This window comes from Topomyia yanbarensis, unplaced genomic scaffold, assembly GCF_030247195.1.
Source record: "Topomyia yanbarensis strain Yona2022 unplaced genomic scaffold, ASM3024719v1 HiC_scaffold_6, whole genome shotgun sequence".
In the NCBI taxonomy this organism is placed as follows: Eukaryota; Metazoa; Arthropoda; class Insecta; order Diptera; family Culicidae; genus Topomyia; species Topomyia yanbarensis.
The window spans coordinates 501,186-521,479 of NW_026683824.1; the positions used below are offsets into that span (position 1 = coordinate 501,186).

The following is a 20,294-nucleotide window of genomic DNA, read 5'->3' on the forward strand; positions in this document are numbered from 1 at the left end:
GTTCGGCCGAATGGCCTCATCATCGACATACGGGCTGCCTCGACCGCCGGATGATTACGGCGCAGGCCTGCCGAGATGGATGGATGCGGAAGGAAAGCACGGAAAGGTGATTGTGCTTCTACTTAAGGCTGCTAATGAGGGAGTACTACCGAAAAATCATCCCTTCACAGTGGGTAAGTCGATCCAATTATTAATCGGTGGCGCATATACCGCTACTACCGAAGCCAAAGGTACTAAATATGTTGTAAAAGTGCGAAATCAGGAACATGCCTCCAAATTGCTCGGTATGAAAAAATTAATTGATGGAACGCCGGTCGAAATAACAGCACACCCCACGCTTAACTATAGCAGATGCATAGTTAACTGTCCAGAAGTAAGCGATATGACACAGGAAGAGCTACTAACTGAGTTGGCTCCTCAAGGAGTAACGGCAGTGCGTCGCTTTACCAGATTGGTGGACAATTTGAGAGTGAACACGTCTACAATGGTACTGACCATGGAAGGTACAACCTGGCCACAGCATATTTTCTTCGGAGCGCTTAGAGTGGCAACTCGTTTTTATTATCCCGTACCCATGTTATGCTTTAACTGTCTTGAATACGGACATACAAAGGCTCGATGTAAAAGTGCACCACGGTGCCAAAATTGCTCGGCACATGAACACAAAACCGAAGATTGCAAAAATACTGAAAATTGTTTCCACTGCAAGGAAAGCCACAAACCGACCGACCGTAATTGCCTGATATACAAACGAGAGAACGAAATCATCCGGATAAAATCCGAACAAGGATTATCGTTTGCGGAGGCCAAAAAACTATACGACAGCCGAATCGGTGCTAAATCGTACTCCAACGTCAGCAAAAGACTGATCATACAGCAAGAAGATAACAAGGACAAGGAAATCGCGAATCTGAAAGAAGAAATAACCGCCCTACGGAATCAACTTGCTGCTGTGATAACCGAACTAAAAGGACGCTCAAACTGCCAATGCCAAAAAACCGACGAAGGAAAAAAGAAAAAGAAGGAACTGCAGAAAAAACGCCAAAAGGAAGTCTCGCCGGAAACGCCAACTGGATCCGAATTTCGTCCCCCACCCTTGAAGAAGATAACTTCCGGAACAACTAAAAATACTGAGCACGATCACCCAAAACAAACTTTTTCGACACAGTTAACACTAGAACACACTTTTGAAACAGAAATTTCCGATGTAAACACAGACGGTATGAGTATAACGGACAACGAATCTGACAGATCTGACACTATTGTTATCAACCGAAAAGGAAAAAAGAAACTTCTCCGACCTAACAATGACGCAATCAACCAATAAACAAGCAAGAAGACAAAGAGACCAGTATGTTGATAACACTTTCGCTATACAGTGGAACATCGCCAGTTTGAGACGCCGACTACCTGAATTACAATTGCTAATAAACCAGTACTCACCCTGTGTACTGGCGCTGCAGGAGACCATGACCCCGATAGATTGCGCCCCCACCATTAAGGACTATGATTTGTACTTAGTTGAAGGAATAATAAATAACATTAAACACGGAGTAGCACTGGGAGTGCGAAGTGATATTCCCCACAAACAACTACAAATTCGAACAGAGATGCAGGCAATAGCTGTACAAATTGACACAGGTTCGAAGTCAACAATTGTAAGCGTGTACATCCCTCCAAGCGAACGATCAAACAGAAATATAGAAAAACAGCTCAGCGAACTCATACTTCAACTACCAGAACCAGTAATATTAATGGGAGATTTCAATGCTGCTAGCACTGAATGGGGATCCAAGCATACTGATCTGAGAGGGAAAATGATAGAACAGTGGTGTATTGACAAAGGTCTAGTTTTCCTCAATGACGGCACCCACACCCGAATAAGTCTAGCTGATGGATCAACTTCTGCAATCGATCTTTCCATAATATCCTGGCAAATCTCAGCCAGATTTAGCTGGCAGGTGGAGGAAGACAATCACGGCAGTGACCATTATCCCATTAGATTGGTTACTGGCCGCTCGTCTCCGACAGTCTGTGCAAGGCCACGATGGAAATACGACAACGCCAACTGGGAGAAATTTCAGAACGAAATTAAAGATAACATGGACATATCGAAAGAATACTCCGCCTCCGAATTCAGTCAGCTTATCTTCAATGCCGCCAAGAAATCAATCCAGCGAACTAGTGGTCGCCCAGGACCTAAATCTGTACCATGGTGGAATGACACGGTAAAAAAAGCCATTAAGTACAGAAGAAAAACACTTCGAGCACTACGACGATTGGATGACAAAGATTCAAGAAAAGTACAGGCGCTAAAGGATTTCCAGGAAGCACGAAGGGATGCTAGAAACGCTATTCAAGAAGCAAAAAATTCGAGCTGGAAGAAATTTGTTGAGGAAATCAACCCAACCACTACATCCAAGAAGCTATGGGAAAAATCAACGCACTAAGCGGAAAACGGAGAAGCAATAGAAAATATCTGCGAATTGACGGCACATTCACCGACACCCCTGCCGACATGGCCAATTCACTTGCTGATCACTTTGCAGCAGTATCGGCAACTGATGGCTACTCGAAAACGTTCCAGGAACGTAAGGAACAAGAAGAGAGAAACGTACCCAACTTCAACACAGAATACTCACCACTGGATGCTAACTTCAGCTTTAGCGAATTAAACTGGGCACTCAACAAGGCTGCAGGGCTATCTGAAGGTCCTGATCGAATTGGATACCCACTGCTGAAACATCTTCCCGTACAGGCGAAATTGGTTCTACTAGACATATACAACGGTGTTTGGAGTAGCGGTAACATTCCAACCGAGTGGAAAGAGGCTACTATTATACCAATCAAGAAACCCGACAAAAAAGGAACCGAAGCAGAAGAATACAGACCGATATCACTAACCAGTTGTGTCGGTAAAATTCTTGAACGGATGATAAATCGGCGATTGACTGAGGAAATAGAATCAAATAACAGACTTGGAAACCGACAGTTTGCCTTTCGTCCAGGCTCCGGCGTGGACAGCCATTTAGCTCAACTTGAGACGATTCTAGAAGACGCGCTAGAATCCGGCATGCATGCAGATGTGATAATGCTTGACTTATCGAAGGCATTCGACAGAACGTGGAGACACCCAATTATCTCTACTCTCAGCCAGTGGAACGTTGGGAGCAGGATGCAGAGGTATGTCCACAACTTCCTGAACGAAAGATGCTTTAGAGTGTTTGTAGATGGTGCACTTTCTGATCGACGACCACTTGAGAATGGAATACCACAAGGCTCAGTGATTTCGCCAACTCTCTTTAATATCGCCATCAACTCCATTTGCGAATGCATCCCGGAAGATATAGATATACTGATTTACGCGGACGATTTAATCATCATCGCTGCTGGAAGCTTCCCACGAGCCGTTCGAATAAAAGCACAAACTACACTAAACTGTGTGCTAACCTGGGCTGAACAGCAAGGGCTTGAATTTTCTGCTGCAAAGTCCAAACTGCTCCATGTATGCAGTGGCGGTAAGCACAAAAACGTCCCAGACTTGAAAACCCCGAAAGGCATCATCGAAAAAGTAGGAAGTACAAAGGTACTAGGAGTACAAATAGATTCAAATCTGAAGTTTATGAAGCACGCTGATTACCTCGTCAAAAATTGTCAAAACCAACTAAAGATACTAAAAGCAATTAGTAGAAGATATGCTAGCGGTAGCCGTCAAACACTTATCAGGATCTGCAACAGCATCCTGATAACCAAAATTACCCATGGATTCGGACTATATAGTAGGGGTGGTGAAAGGGTGATGAAACGGCTTCAACCGATCTACCACACTGCGATTAGAACTATCTCGAAAGCACATATAACCAGTCCCATACCTTCACTACTCATAGAAAGTGGACAAATGCCTTTTGAATACCTCATGACCGGTTGCCTCGTTAGCAAAGCATGCAGCTGGCTGGAAAAACGACCAATAGATGAAGAACTGATCTGTCCTATGGTCAGAAGGACATCAGAGTGGCTGAAGCGGTTAACATCACGTCAATTGCCGACCATCAGTACCCTTAGCCGAGTAAGCGACAGAGCATGGAATTCATCCGAACCTGCTATCGACTGGAAAATAAAGAACCAACTGAAAGCTCATGAAGCCCCAGCAAAAATACAAGCTGTATTCAACGAGATGCTAACGAAACAATACTCCACATCGACAAAGTTTTACACCGACGGCTCGTTAGACGAGAAGGGCGTCGGTCTGGGAGTACACAGTGAACACACCAATATCTCTATGCGCATTCCGGACTGTTGTACCATTTTTTCAGCAGAGGCATTAGCACTTATGATTGCCGCTGAAAATGCACCGATCTCTGGCCACACGATTATATTTAGCGATTCAGCGAGCTGCATTCAAGCTATTGACCACGGAAAGTCCCGACACCCGTGGATACAGGCTGTCGAATGCACATCGGCTGATAAAAATATCACATTCTGCTGGGTGCCAAGTCACTCTGGCATTACTGGAAACGAAAGAGCAGATCATCTAGCCGGTGAGGGTCGAACCAGAGAGTGCAACGATATCCCAGTACCAGCTAAGGACTTCGTGCAATATGCAAAAGCTCAACTCCGACAAGCATGGGATGCAGAATGGAACAACTGTAACACTTTCACGAGAAGTATAAAATCAACAACCGCGGCCTGGAAAGACAGGAATGATTCTTCAGAACAAACTGCTATCACCAGGCTCCGCATCGGGCACACAAAGCTGACGCACGATTTTCTCCTGGACCGGATAGACAAACCACAATGCTGCGGGGAAGACCTCACAATACGGCACCTACTGGTAGACTGTCAACGAAATCAGCAGAGTAGGGACCTACATTTTGCCAACCTGACTTTAGGTGAAATACTTGGACCAGATCATGAAGAAAAATTGATTGAATTTATGAAAGAAGAAAAATTATTAGATAGTATTTAAGTTCACTTTGTTAAATGAAATGTAGTTATTTATTTTTGATTGATGTGACGAATGAATAAATTTAAAGTCACATAAATAAAAAAAAAAAAAAAAAAAGAATTGCAACATTCGGTATTGGAATCTCGCTGCTGCAGGTGTGCTGCGCTAGCCTACTAAGTTATTACCTACAACAACCAAGAAGATGACTGGCCGTGGCAAAGGAGGCAAAGGGCTCGGCAAGGGAGGCGCTAAGCGGCACCGCAAGGTGCTTCGTGACAATATCCAGGGCATCACCAAACCCGCCATTCGTCGTCTGGCTCGACGTGGAGGAGTGAAGCGAATCTCCGGTTTGATATACGAGGAAACCCGTGGTGTGCTGAAGATTTTTCTGGAAAACGTTATCCGGGACGCTGTGACGTACACTGAACATGCCAAACGGAAGACCGTCACTGCGATGGATGTCGTCTATGCGCTTAAACGCCAGGGACGCACATTGTACGGTTTTGGTGGTTAAGCCCTACCACGACGTTCACGACAACACAAAAGGCCCTTTTCAGGGCCACCAAATGTTTAGAAAAAAGAATTAGTTTGAAATGTATCCTTCATAATTTTCATCCACGTTGCAGGGGCGTACTGTTTAATGTGCGATTTTGATGGATATGCGAGAGACCGTCGTAACACTACAACGCGCTCAGTCGCTGGGTTTCCCTTTTTTCATATATGCATTTCCTTTTTCTTTCTCCTGAGCTTGCGTATCATGGGACAAAACGGCTCGTTTCTCGATAGCAACGAACCGCCGACCGACTCTTTTTTTCGCGCGCGCACGTTTTAGCTTACCACGCTTTCACCTACCTGTCTACCTATGAATTTGCGTACCTTTAATTGGTCTGAATGATAAAAGTAAAGTTGATGGCTGGTGAGTTAGTACTGTATCAATCAGGAAGCAATTACAACACACACACACACACACACACACACAGGAAGAGAGAGAGAGAGAGAGAGAGAGAGAGAGAGAGAGAGAGAGAGAGAGAGAGAGAGAGAGAGAGAGAGATTGAGCAACCGTAAAAAAGTCCAGCTTGTGATCTGTGTCGGGGGACAAGCGTTCCCATCGATGCGTGCGCTGAAGCGCCTGGGTGTGATGGTCGACGCGTGCGGTTTATCAGCTCACAGCCATGTACACAACGATGTAGCGAGTTGATCAGTACATCCTAAATAATAGAATTTTGAGTTAGCCAAAGCAATTCGAAATAACACTGATGATTAGAGCACTAAAATCAAAATCCGCAACTAAAATGTTGGATTTTTTTCGAGGTATTTCTCTCTGTCTGTCTCTGCCGTCGAAACAAGAAAGCATTTCGCGAGCGCGTTGTACGGTTCTACGAGCAACACAAGAATCTCGGCGAAAAGTGCACGGTACAATATTTCAAAGGGGAAAACGTTGCGCCGTCGACTGTTTACAACACCTTTCGACGGTGCAATCTCAATGCCGCTTGCCGGTTGATAAAAAAATTATTTTGGCTAAATATTTTGTTTTGCACGAAGCAAGTTACTTCCCTCGCAAAAAAAAGCAAAAAAAAAAAAAAACAATCGTTCCCGAATACCCACTCGATCCCATTTGTACCCTAAAAAGCACAACCCGCTTCACAATTTGCTTCAGTGTCGCCCAATCGCAGATTTCTTCGGGATTTCGTTTTGAGAGCCACGAATTGCAAACAAGTTGATTGGTAGAAGATCACGAAATGCATTAGCAAAGTTGACGTAGACGCCGTACTACGCGCCTGTTCCGACATCAAACGGAAGCTTCGCCGAACAGCATCCAATTACGGATCGGTTTGAAATGTTCACTAATTTTTGGCCAACAATGGAGAACGTATCTTCTAATTTCAATCGAATCGTTTGTCTTTTTTTTTTGACAGGTTGAGAAAAAAAATCCAAAATTTGTGTTGCCACCCGTTAACTTTTTTTGTTTTAGTAATTTTAATAACGAAAGTTTTCAGCAAAGGACCAGCCGACCGAAACGTTTTCCGCAGGTCGCCAAATTACGAGCACTTCCGCTCGAGCAAATATGTACAAAAATGAAATAATTTTATATAGAGAGAAGTTTTCTTTCGATTGGATAGCACCGAAAAGGTTTTCCAATTGCTAGAAGGTTCAAATTAACCTATTTTCCACAATTCAGTTTGCACGTGCCGCCATAGTCGGATACATGATTTGATAATATTCGGCCATACGCTTAAAACAGAATGTTCAGCGGGTGTTAGTTTGGACGGTGCGGACAGTGCAGTAAATTGAATGCAAACTTCCAGTGTACTTTTCACAAGCAGTAATTCGATTTTGGTTGATTTAAAACAACAGTCCGTAAAATTTTACCGGCACCGATCGAATAGTAACTTCCAACCGTCATCTACGCGTTCCCAAACAGAGCCGATGAATACGATCCTAAACAACAGACACCGGACCCCCGGTTATCATATTCGCAGACTTGCATCATCGTGCATCCATCGACTCGTCGTCTACAACTGTGTGTGTGGAAGAAAACCAAACCAAACGAACGCGCAATGGCTGAAACTGCTATCGACGTTGCTGCTACGGCCCCTGCCGTCGTCGCCTCTCCGCCAGCCGCCAAAGCGCCACCGAAGCAGGCGGCCAAGGCTAGCAAGAGTGACGCCAAGAAACCGAAAAAATCTTCAACCCATCCACCAGTGAGTGAGATGGTTCTGGCTGCCATCCGGACCCTGAAGGAACGGAGCGGATCATCACTGCAGGCGATCAAAAAGTACATCGCCGCCAACTACATGTGTGACGTCGCCAGGCTGGCTCCGTTTATCCGGAAGGCTTTGAAAACGGGTGTCGAGAAGGGAAACATCACCCAGACCAAGGGTACCGGTGCTTCCGGATCGTTTAAGGTGACGGTCGAAGCAAAGAAACCGGCTGGCGATAAGAAACCACCATCGGGTGCAGCGAAAAAACCGAAGAAATCGGCTACTAAATCCGGGGAGAAGAAAAATCCGCCGGCTGGTGGTGGTGAGAAGACCAGCAAGCCAAAGGCGGCGATCCCGGCCGCTAAGAAATCGGCTACGAAGAAAGCGAAAGCTGCTGCCCCTGCAAAGGCGGTAACGGCTGCCACTAAACAGAAAGCCACCAAACCATCGAAGGCTGCAGCGAACAAGCCGAGGGCACCTAAGCCAAAGAAGGCCGCCACCGCCCCGAAGAAGGTCACCGCCGGCAAGAAGTAAATTCCCGACAACGTGCGCGTCCCCCCAAAACAACAGTCCTTTTCAGGACTAACAAAATTGTAAAGAATTGATTGATGCTTATTTTCCGTTAATGCTCCGTTCCCCCCATGAGTTTTCTAGCTTGAGCAGCAGCGCGCGCACACACCCGCATTCAACTGGCTGCCGATTGGCAAGATAAATCAGTCGTCGTTAGTTTGATTAAACAAATCACTATAGTAAATAGGCGCGGTTTCTTGCTCAGATAAACGTACGTACGTACAGGTAAATTAATAGTAGGCCGTGGTTTTCTGTTGCCTTAACAAACAAACAAACAAACAGAGCAAGTATAATATTACTCTGATTAGCAAACAACGCGCTTATTTTGGCTATAATAAAACAGAGAAAAATTGGCTGGCACAATAAACAAACGAACGAACGATAATTACCGATTTTTTAGCCTAAATTGACGAACGTATTGTATTGTTCAACTTTGCGATTATGAATTGTGTTGGGTATTTAATTATTAACGTTCAACGCAGATCAGAAGTTTGAAGGCTGGGAAGTGCATTGTATTAACAAGTATGATCCAGAAATGTGTTCTTTTTGCGGCAGAATTTTCATACGCAGGGGCTGTTTTAGACTGACTGAGTAGAATATAGACGATAAAGGGGTAGAAAAAAGACCGTTTTCCGTCTTAACAAAAACAATCAACTAGCGGTAAGGGGAAAGACTACTTCCACAAACTACAGCAATTGATTTGGTGATGATTTGAAAAATGGACAGAGAAACAAAAATGACAACGACGTTTTTGCTCTAATGAAACAAACAAACAAACAAACAACAACAACTAATGTTTATATAAACTATGTGTACACATTTCAATTCAACTCTTTACCAGAACGTGTTTTGGTGGCCCTGAAAAGGGCCGATGACGATGGGGTGGTGGTGTGTGACATCCGGCGGCGGGGCGGGCGACACGTTTACTTCGAGCTGGTATACTTGGTAACGGCCTTGGTACCTTCCGATACGGCATGTTTCGCCAGCTCTCCCGGTAACAGCAAACGAACGGCGGTCTGTACCTCGCGGGAGGTGATCGTCGACCGTCGGTTGTAATGGGCCAGACGAGATGCTTCGTTAGCAATACGCTCGAAGATGTCGTTCACGAAGCTATTCATGATGCTCATCGCCTTCGACGAGACACCGGTGTCCGGATGGACCTGCTTCAGCACCTTGTAGATGTAGATAGCGTAGCTTTCCTTGCGCCGTTGCTTTCGCTTCTTCTTCTCTCCTCCTCCTGCTTTTGTGGCGATGTTCTTCTGTGCCTTGCCACCGCCGCCGCCGGATTTTTTCACAGCCTTTCCGCTGGCTTTCGGTGCCATAGTAACGACGTGGTTGTGCTGCTGTTAACGCTCTCGATGCGAACTGCGCTGACTGATTGGTAGCAAAAATCACTACATATCGCTTATATACGATCGTGTAGCGAGACGAAGGTTCGTCCTTTTTTGTGTTTAGCGCGTTTCGTTCGTTCGCTACTCCGCCCCTTTGGCGAACGATGTGCAATGAAGCGAATGCATAACAAGGGGTGCTGTGTGCGCGAGTGGCATCAGTGTTACTCGTATTGTCTACGTGACTACACACGAACGCGCACAGCGATAAACCTACAACAATGTCTGCACGCGGTAAAGGAGGAAAAGTGAAGGGAAAGCCAAAATCCCGCTCAGTTCGTGCCGGTCTCCAGTTCCCTGTTGGCCGAATTCACCGTCTGCTGAGGAAGGGAAATTATGCTGAACGTGTCGGTGCCGGAGCACCCGTCTACTTGGCAGCTGTGATGGAATATCTTGCCGCCGAAGTACTGGAGCTGGCAGGAAACGCTGCTCGCGATAACAAAAAGACCAGAATCATCCCCCGTCATCTGCAGCTGGCCATTCGAAATGACGAAGAGCTGAACAAACTGCTCTCCGGTGTGACCATTGCTCAGGGTGGCGTGTTGCCTAACATACAGGCCGTACTGCTGCCGAAGAAGACTGAAAAGAGGGCCTCCGCAGCAACTTAAATCCCGCTCCTTTCTAGCCGTAAAAACCGCCCTTTTCAGGGCGACTATTTTCTTCTGATAAAAAGAGTTAATTTGATTTTCACTCCGATAATCATCAACGTACATTTCTGTGAGCATTGCACAAGTTTTTTTTTTTTGCAATGCTCGTCAGACGCTTAATAATAGTTTCCCTCATATCATGGCATTGACGATTTCACCCAATCTCTCAAAAGTTCACTCATCGATTTGGTGCTAAATCACAAATCGGCCGCGCAAGATTTCCCTCAATGGGTCTTGTTTTTCACACGCTACTACTGTCGATCGGTACGAGGTGGTGCTGCTGGCAAAAAATCCCCCATCGGCGTGCTGTCTAACAAACACACACAGCCACCCGCCTGAGCATTTTTGGAGGGAAACGGAAAATTTCTGCTAATAATTCTTAGTAAAATATGATTGGTTGTGGTCCTGAAAAGGACCGTTTGTTGCTGTTTCGTTCTGGGGGGTGATGGGCACACACCAAATTTAGGCCCGCTCCCCACGGATCCGGCGAGCCAGTTGGATGTCTTTCGGCATGATGGTCACTCGCTTGGCATGGATAGCGCACAGATTGGTATCCTCGAACAAACCAACCAGGTAAGCCTCGCTGGCTTCTTGAAGGGCCATGACGGCTGAGCTCTGGAAGCGCAGATCGGTTTTGAAGTCCTGCGCGATCTCACGAACCAGACGCTGGAAGGGCAGCTTGCGGATTAGTAGCTCTGTCGACTTCTGATAGCGACGAATTTCTCGCAGCGCGACAGTTCCTGGTCTGTAGCGATGGGGCTTCTTAACGCCACCCGTAGCTGGGGCACTTTTACGGGCAGCCTTCGTTGCCAACTGTTTGCGGGGAGCTTTCCCTCCGGTGGACTTGCGGGCGGTCTGTTTCGTACGGGCCATGGCGCGAAAATTCTGCTCTACTACTGATACCACTGTGATGCTGTTCAAACGACGAATGATGACCAAAACAGACCGACCGATTTTTTTTATAGTCGCGAATAAACACTACTATCGCCTGTCTCGCTCGTGTACGTGCCATGTGCCTTTTCGTTCTGTATACGGTTCGATTCGGCTACTATACTTCCCCCACCATTTCCATTCCGGAGCCAGTGTTGCCAGACTTGATTTTTTCAGCTTTTCATTAGATTTGCAAAAAAATATTCCTAAAAAGAAAAACTATGTATGAGCAAAAAAAAATCGCCTAGAAATCAATAAAATTCCAACAGTAGAAGAATATCAAACAGAAATAGTTTGTTCATCAGTAACAATTTGTTCCATCATAGATCAGTATCAGATATCGATATTTAAGTACCATAGAAGCCAATATAACGTACCATGTAGACGGATGTATAGAAAATCTTTATAAGTTAAAAAAAAAACCCGTTTGTTTTTCGATTTACTTTTTCTTTCTTTCTTTTTCAGGAGAATCAATTTCTGGGCAATCGTTTTCCAGGGAAAATGCTACCATGTCAGCATTAGTCCGGATAAAGCAGATTTCGGCAATCCCAAGCTACTAAAACAGTGGCAACAGTGAACTTCGTGTTCGCGCTATTTCCCCTTCAAACCAACACATCACGAGTAAGCATATAGATAGCAGCCATGGTAATCTTCCTATGCGGCGGCGACTGAGAATGTGTGTGCATCAGTATAAAAGCGCTACTCAATGGGCCGAATTGCAACATTCGGTATTGGAATCTCGCTGCTGCAGGTGTGCTGCGCTAGCCTACTAAGTTATTACCTACAACAACCAAGAAGATGACTGGCCGTGGCAAAGGAGGCAAAGGGCTCGGCAAGGGAGGCGCTAAGCGGCACCGCAAGGTGCTTCGTGACAATATCCAGGGCATCACCAAACCCGCCATTCGTCGTCTGGCTCGACGTGGAGGAGTGAAGCGAATCTCCGGTTTGATATACGAGGAAACCCGTGGTGTGCTGAAGATTTTTCTGGAAAACGTTATCCGGGACGCTGTGACGTACACTGAACATGCCAAACGGAAGACCGTCACTGCGATGGATGTCGTCTATGCGCTTAAACGCCAGGGACGCACATTGTACGGTTTTGGTGGTTAAGCCCTACCACGACGTTCACGACAACACAAAAGGCCCTTTTCAGGGCCACCAAATGTTTAGAAAAAAGAATTAGTTTGAAATGTATCCTTCATAATTTTCATCCACGTTGCAGGGGCGTACTGTTTAATGTGCGATTTTGATGGATATGCGAGAGACCGTCGTAACACTACAACGCGCTCAGTCGCTGGGTTTCCCTTTTTTCATATATGCATTTCCTTTTTCTTTCTCCTGAGCTTGCGTATCATGGGACAAAACGGCTCGTTTCTCGATAGCAACGAACCGCCGACCGACTCTTTTTTTCGCGCGCGCACGTTTTAGCTTACCACGCTTTCACCTACCTGTCTACCTATGAATTTGCGTACCTTTAATTGGTCTGAATGATAAAAGTAAAGTTGATGGCTGGTGAGTTAGTACTGTATCAATCAGGAAGCAATTACAACACACACACACACACACACACACAGGAAGAGAGAGAGAGAGAGAGAGAGAGAGAGAGAGAGAGAGAGAGAGAGAGAGAGAGAGATTGAGCAACCGTAAAAAAGTCCAGCTTGTGATCTGTGTCGGGGGACAAGCGTTCCCATCGATGCGTGCGCTGAAGCGCCTGGGTGTGATGGTCGACGCGTGCGGTTTATCAGCTCACAGCCATGTACACAACGATGTAGCGAGTTGATCAGTACATCCTAAATAATAGAATTTTGAGTTAGCCAAAGCAATTCGAAATAACACTGATGATTAGAGCACTAAAATCAAAATCCGCAACTAAAATGTTGGATTTTTTTCGAGGTATTTCTCTCTGTCTGTCTCTGCCGTCGAAACAAGAAAGCATTTCGCGAGCGCGTTGTACGGTTCTACGAGCAACACAAGAATCTCGGCGAAAAGTGCACGGTACAATATTTCAAAGGGGAAAACGTTGCGCCGTCGACTGTTTACAACACCTTTCGACGGTGCAATCTCAATGCCGCTTGCCGGTTGATAAAAAAATTATTTTGGCTAAATATTTTGTTTTGCACGAAGCAAGTTACTTCCCTCGCAAAAAAAAGCAAAAAAAAAAAAAAACAATCGTTCCCGAATACCCACTCGATCCCATTTGTACCCTAAAAAGCACAACCCGCTTCACAATTTGCTTCAGTGTCGCCCAATCGCAGATTTCTTCGGGATTTCGTTTTGAGAGCCACGAATTGCAAACAAGTTGATTGGTAGAAGATCACGAAATGCATTAGCAAAGTTGACGTAGACGCCGTACTACGCGCCTGTTCCGACATCAAACGGAAGCTTCGCCGAACAGCATCCAATTACGGATCGGTTTGAAATGTTCACTAATTTTTGGCCAACAATGGAGAACGTATCTTCTAATTTCAATCGAATCGTTTGTCTTTTTTTTTTGACAGGTTGAGAAAAAAAATCCAAAATTTGTGTTGCCACCCGTTAACTTTTTTTGTTTTAGTAATTTTAATAACGAAAGTTTTCAGCAAAGGACCAGCCGACCGAAACGTTTTCCGCAGGTCGCCAAATTACGAGCACTTCCGCTCGAGCAAATATGTACAAAAATGAAATAATTTTATATAGAGAGAAGTTTTCTTTCGATTGGATAGCACCGAAAAGGTTTTCCAATTGCTAGAAGGTTCAAATTAACCTATTTTCCACAATTCAGTTTGCACGTGCCGCCATAGTCGGATACATGATTTGATAATATTCGGCCATACGCTTAAAACAGAATGTTCAGCGGGTGTTAGTTTGGACGGTGCGGACAGTGCAGTAAATTGAATGCAAACTTCCAGTGTACTTTTCACAAGCAGTAATTCGATTTTGGTTGATTTAAAACAACAGTCCGTAAAATTTTACCGGCACCGATCGAATAGTAACTTCCAACCGTCATCTACGCGTTCCCAAACAGAGCCGATGAATACGATCCTAAACAACAGACACCGGACCCCCGGTTATCATATTCGCAGACTTGCATCATCGTGCATCCATCGACTCGTCGTCTACAACTGTGTGTGTGGAAGAAAACCAAACCAAACGAACGCGCAATGGCTGAAACTGCTATCGACGTTGCTGCTACGGCCCCTGCCGTCGTCGCCTCTCCGCCAGCCGCCAAAGCGCCACCGAAGCAGGCGGCCAAGGCTAGCAAGAGTGACGCCAAGAAACCGAAAAAATCTTCAACCCATCCACCAGTGAGTGAGATGGTTCTGGCTGCCATCCGGACCCTGAAGGAACGGAGCGGATCATCACTGCAGGCGATCAAAAAGTACATCGCCGCCAACTACATGTGTGACGTCGCCAGGCTGGCTCCGTTTATCCGGAAGGCTTTGAAAACGGGTGTCGAGAAGGGAAACATCACCCAGACCAAGGGTACCGGTGCTTCCGGATCGTTTAAGGTGACGGTCGAAGCAAAGAAACCGGCTGGCGATAAGAAACCACCATCGGGTGCAGCGAAAAAACCGAAGAAATCGGCTACTAAATCCGGGGAGAAGAAAAATCCGCCGGCTGGTGGTGGTGAGAAGACCAGCAAGCCAAAGGCGGCGATCCCGGCCGCTAAGAAATCGGCTACGAAGAAAGCGAAAGCTGCTGCCCCTGCAAAGGCGGTAACGGCTGCCACTAAACAGAAAGCCACCAAACCATCGAAGGCTGCAGCGAACAAGCCGAGGGCACCTAAGCCAAAGAAGGCCGCCACCGCCCCGAAGAAGGTCACCGCCGGCAAGAAGTAAATTCCCGACAACGTGCGCGTCCCCCCAAAACAACAGTCCTTTTCAGGACTAACAAAATTGTAAAGAATTGATTGATGCTTATTTTCCGTTAATGCTCCGTTCCCCCCATGAGTTTTCTAGCTTGAGCAGCAGCGCGCGCACACACCCGCATTCAACTGGCTGCCGATTGGCAAGATAAATCAGTCGTCGTTAGTTTGATTAAACAAATCACTATAGTAAATAGGCGCGGTTTCTTGCTCAGATAAACGTACGTACGTACAGGTAAATTAATAGTAGGCCGTGGTTTTCTGTTGCCTTAACAAACAAACAAACAAACAGAGCAAGTATAATATTACTCTGATTAGCAAACAACGCGCTTATTTTGGCTATAATAAAACAGAGAAAAATTGGCTGGCACAATAAACAAACGAACGAACGATAATTACCGATTTTTTAGCCTAAATTGACGAACGTATTGTATTGTTCAACTTTGCGATTATGAATTGTGTTGGGTATTTAATTATTAACGTTCAACGCAGATCAGAAGTTTGAAGGCTGGGAAGTGCATTGTATTAACAAGTATGATCCAGAAATGTGTTCTTTTTGCGGCAGAATTTTCATACGCAGGGGCTGTTTTAGACTGACTGAGTAGAATATAGACGATAAAGGGGTAGAAAAAAGACCGTTTTCCGTCTTAACAAAAACAATCAACTAGCGGTAAGGGGAAAGACTACTTCCACAAACTACAGCAATTGATTTGGTGATGATTTGAAAAATGGACAGAGAAACAAAAATGACAACGACGTTTTTGCTCTAATGAAACAAACAAACAAACAAACAACAACAACTAATGTTTATATAAACTATGTGTACACATTTCAATTCAACTCTTTACCAGAACGTGTTTTGGTGGCCCTGAAAAGGGCCGATGACGATGGGGTGGTGGTGTGTGACATCCGGCGGCGGGGCGGGCGACACGTTTACTTCGAGCTGGTATACTTGGTAACGGCCTTGGTACCTTCCGATACGGCATGTTTCGCCAGCTCTCCCGGTAACAGCAAACGAACGGCGGTCTGTACCTCGCGGGAGGTGATCGTCGACCGTCGGTTGTAATGGGCCAGACGAGATGCTTCGTTAGCAATACGCTCGAAGATGTCGTTCACGAAGCTATTCATGATGCTCATCGCCTTCGACGAGACACCGGTGTCCGGATGGACCTGCTTCAGCACCTTGTAGATGTAGATAGCGTAGCTTTCCTTGCGCCGTTGCTTTCGCTTCTTCTTCTCTCCTCCTCCTGCTTTTGTGGCGATGTTCTTCTGTGCCTTGCCACCGCCGCCGCCGGATTTTTTCACAGCCTTTCCGCTGGCTTTCGGTGCCATAGTAACGACGTGGTTGTGCTGCTGTTAACGCTCTCGATGCGAACTGCGCTGACTGATTGGTAGCAAAAATCACTACATATCGCTTATATACGATCGTGTAGCGAGACGAAGGTTCGTCCTTTTTTGTGTTTAGCGCGTTTCGTTCGTTCGCTACTCCGCCCCTTTGGCGAACGATGTGCAATGAAGCGAATGCATAACAAGGGGTGCTGTGTGCGCGAGTGGCATCAGTGTTACTCGTATTGTCTACGTGACTACACACGAACGCGCACAGCGATAAACCTACAACAATGTCTGCACGCGGTAAAGGAGGAAAAGTGAAGGGAAAGCCAAAATCCCGCTCAGTTCGTGCCGGTCTCCAGTTCCCTGTTGGCCGAATTCACCGTCTGCTGAGGAAGGGAAATTATGCTGAACGTGTCGGTGCCGGAGCACCCGTCTACTTGGCAGCTGTGATGGAATATCTTGCCGCCGAAGTACTGGAGCTGGCAGGAAACGCTGCTCGCGATAACAAAAAGACCAGAATCATCCCCCGTCATCTGCAGCTGGCCATTCGAAATGACGAAGAGCTGAACAAACTGCTCTCCGGTGTGACCATTGCTCAGGGTGGCGTGTTGCCTAACATACAGGCCGTACTGCTGCCGAAGAAGACTGAAAAGAGGGCCTCCGCAGCAACTTAAATCCCGCTCCTTTCTAGCCGTAAAAACCGCCCTTTTCAGGGCGACTATTTTCTTCTGATAAAAAGAGTTAATTTGATTTTCACTCCGATAATCATCAACGTACATTTCTGTGAGCATTGCACAAGTTTTTTTTTTTTGCAATGCTCGTCAGACGCTTAATAATAGTTTCCCTCATATCATGGCATTGACGATTTCACCCAATCTCTCAAAAGTTCACTCATCGATTTGGTGCTAAATCACAAATCGGCCGCGCAAGATTTCCCTCAATGGGTCTTGTTTTTCACACGCTACTACTGTCGATCGGTACGAGGTGGTGCTGCTGGCAAAAAATCCCCCATCGGCGTGCTGTCTAACAAACACACACAGCCACCCGCCTGAGCATTTTTGGAGGGAAACGGAAAATTTCTGCTAATAATTCTTAGTAAAATATGATTGGTTGTGGTCCTGAAAAGGACCGTTTGTTGCTGTTTCGTTCTGGGGGGTGATGGGCACACACCAAATTTAGGCCCGCTCCCCACGGATCCGGCGAGCCAGTTGGATGTCTTTCGGCATGATGGTCACTCGCTTGGCATGGATAGCGCACAGATTGGTATCCTCGAACAAACCAACCAGGTAAGCCTCGCTGGCTTCTTGAAGGGCCATGACGGCTGAGCTCTGGAAGCGCAGATCGGTTTTGAAGTCCTGCGCGATCTCACGAACCAGACGCTGGAAGGGCAGCTTGCGGATTAGTAGCTCTGTCGACTTCTGATAGCGACGAATTTCTCGCAGCGCGACAGTTCCTGGTCTGTAGCGATGGGGCTTCTTAACGCCACCCGTAGCTGGGGCACTTTTACGGGCAGCCTTCGTTGCCAACTGTTTGCGGGGAGCTTTCCCTCCGGTGGACTTGCGGGCGGTCTGTTTCGTACGGGCCATGGCGCGAAAATTCTGCTCTACTACTGATACCACTGTGATGCTGTTCAAACGACGAATGATGACCAAAACAGACCGACCGATTTTTTTTATAGTCGCGAATAAACACTACTATCGCCTGTCTCGCTCGTGTACGTGCCATGTGCCTTTTCGTTCTGTATACGGTTCGATTCGGCTACTATACTTCCCCCACCATTTCCATTCCGGAGCCAGTGTTGCCAGACTTGATTTTTTCAGCTTTTCATTAGATTTGCAAAAAAATATTCCTAAAAAGAAAAACTATGTATGAGCAAAAAAAAATCGCCTAGAAATCAATAAAATTCCAACAGTAGAAGAATATCAAACAGAAATAGTTTGTTCATCAGTAACAATTTGTTCCATCATAGATCAGTATCAGATATCGATATTTAAGTACCATAGAAGCCAATATAACGTACCATGTAGACGGATGTATAGAAAATCTTTATAAGTTAAAAAAAAAACCCGTTTGTTTTTCGATTTACTTTTTCTTTCTTTCTTTTTCAGGAGAATCAATTTCTGGGCAATCGTTTTCCAGGGAAAATGCTACCATGTCAGCATTAGTCCGGATAAAGCAGATTTCGGCAATCCCAAGCTACTAAAACAGTGGCAACAGTGAACTTCGTGTTCGCGCTATTTCCCCTTCAAACCAACACATCACGAGTAAGCATATAGATAGCAGCCATGGTAATCTTCCTATGCGGCGGCGACTGAGAATGTGTGTGCATCAGTATAAAAGCGCTACTCAATGGGCCGAATTGCAACATTCGGTATTGGAATCTCGCTGCTGCAGGTGTGCTGCGCTAGCCTACTAAGTTATTACCTACAACAACCAAGAAGATGACTGGCCGTGGCAAAGGAGGCAAAGGGCTCGGCAAGGGAGGCGCTAAGCGGCACCGCAAGGTGCTTCGTGACAATATCCAGGGCATCACCAAACCCGCCATTCGTCGTCTGGCTCGACGTGGAGGAGTGAAGCGAATCTCCGGTTTGATATACGAGGAAACCCGTGGTGTGCTGAAGATTTTTCTGGAAAACGTTATCCGGGACGCTGTGACGTACACTGAACATGCCAAACGGAAGACCGTCACTGCGATGGATGTCGTCTATGCGCTTAAACGCCAGGGACGCACATTGTACGGTTTTGGTGGTTAAGCCCTACCACGACGTTCACGACAACACAAAAGGCCCTTTTCAGGGCCACCAAATGTTTAGAAAAAAGAATTAGTTTGAAATGTATCCTTCATAATTTTCATCCACGTTGCAGGGGCGTACTGTTTAATGTGCGATTTTGATGGATATGCGAGAGACCGTCGTAACACTACAACGCGCTCAGTCGCTGGGTTTCCCTTTTTTCATATATGCATTTCCTTTTTCTTTCTCCTGAGCTTGCGTATCATGGGACAAAACGGCTCGTTTCTCGATAGCAACGAACCGCCGACCGACTCTTTTTTTCGCGCGCGCACGTTTTAGCTTACCACGCTTTCACCTACCTGTCTACCTATGAATTTGCGTACCTTTAATTGGTCTGAATGATAAAAGTAAAGTTGATGGCTGGTGAGTTAGTACTGTATCAATCAGGAAGCAATTACAACACACACACACACACACACACAGGAAGAGAGAGAGAGAGAGAGAGAGAGAGAGAGAGAGAGAGAGAGAGAGAGATTGAGCAACCGTAAAAAAGTCCAGCTTGTGATCTGTGTCGGGGGACAAGCGTTCCCATCGATGCGTGCGCTGAAGCGCCTGGGTGTGATGGTCGACGCGTGCGGTTTATCAGCTCACAGCCATGTACACAACGATGTAGCGAGTTGATCAGTACATCCTAAATAATAGAATTTTGAGTTAGCCAAAGCAATTCGAAATAACACTGATGATTAGAGCACTAAAATCAAAATCCGCAACTAAAATGTTGGATTTTTTTCGAGGTATTTCTCTCTGTCTGTCTCTGCCGTCGAAACAAGAAAGCATTTCGCGAGCGCGTTGTACGGTTCTACGAGCAACACAAGAATCTCGGCGAAAAGTGCACGGTACAATATTTCAAAGGGGAAAACGTTGCGCCGTCGACTGTTTACAACACCTTTCGACGGTGCAATCTCAATGCCGCTTGCCGGTTGATAAAAAAATTATTTTGGCTAAATATTTTGTTTTGCACGAAGCAAGTTACTTCCCTCGCAAAAAAAAGCAAAAAAAAAAAAAAAACAATCGTTCCCGAATACCCACTCGATCCCATTTGTACCCTAAAAAGCACAACCCGCTTCACAATTTGCTTCAGTGTCGCCCAATCGCAGATTTCTTCGGGATTTCGTTTTGAGAGCCACGAATTGCAAACAAGTTG

General features: G+C 45.9%; 6 protein-coding genes across 6 annotated transcripts; 5 read left to right on the top strand and 1 right to left on the bottom strand.

The window, feature by feature from the left end:
• The first annotated feature begins 2,518 nt into the window (after nucleotides 1-2,518).
• Nucleotides 2,519-4,966, top strand: LOC131695972 (uncharacterized). The gene has a single exon (XM_058984502.1). It carries the CDS (start codon nucleotides 2,519-2,521, stop codon nucleotides 4,964-4,966), a length of 2,448 nt encoding a protein of 815 aa, XP_058840485.1.
• Nucleotides 4,967-5,147: 181 nt separating this feature from the next.
• Nucleotides 5,148-5,459, top strand: LOC131695856 (histone H4-like). Its single transcript, XM_058984393.1, has one exon. It carries the CDS (start codon nucleotides 5,148-5,150, stop codon nucleotides 5,457-5,459), a length of 312 nt encoding a protein of 103 aa, XP_058840376.1.
• A 2,044-nt stretch (nucleotides 5,460-7,503) lies between these two features.
• LOC131695973 (histone H1A, sperm-like) lies at nucleotides 7,504-8,799 on the top strand. The gene is made up of 2 exons (XM_058984503.1): nucleotides 7,504-8,058; nucleotides 8,773-8,799. Exons 1-2 carry the CDS (start codon nucleotides 7,504-7,506, stop codon nucleotides 8,797-8,799), a joined length of 582 nt encoding a protein of 193 aa, XP_058840486.1.
• Nucleotides 8,800-9,140: 341 nt separating this feature from the next.
• LOC131695974 (uncharacterized) lies at nucleotides 9,141-18,083 on the bottom strand. The gene is made up of 4 exons (XM_058984504.1): nucleotides 18,054-18,083; nucleotides 15,964-16,295; nucleotides 11,235-11,277; nucleotides 9,141-9,476 (listed from the first exon to the last, which is right to left on the bottom strand). The coding sequence occupies exons 1-4, from the start codon at nucleotides 18,081-18,083 to the stop codon at nucleotides 9,141-9,143; spliced, it is 741 nt and encodes a 246-aa protein (XP_058840487.1).
• Nucleotides 11,981-12,292, top strand: LOC131695879 (histone H4-like). Its single transcript, XM_058984414.1, has one exon. It carries the CDS (start codon nucleotides 11,981-11,983, stop codon nucleotides 12,290-12,292), a length of 312 nt encoding a protein of 103 aa, XP_058840397.1.
• Nucleotides 18,084-18,799: 716 nt separating the features above from the next.
• LOC131695880 (histone H4-like) lies at nucleotides 18,800-19,111 on the top strand. Its single transcript, XM_058984415.1, has one exon. It carries the CDS (start codon nucleotides 18,800-18,802, stop codon nucleotides 19,109-19,111), a length of 312 nt encoding a protein of 103 aa, XP_058840398.1.
• The last annotated feature ends 1,183 nt before the right edge of the window (nucleotides 19,112-20,294 follow it).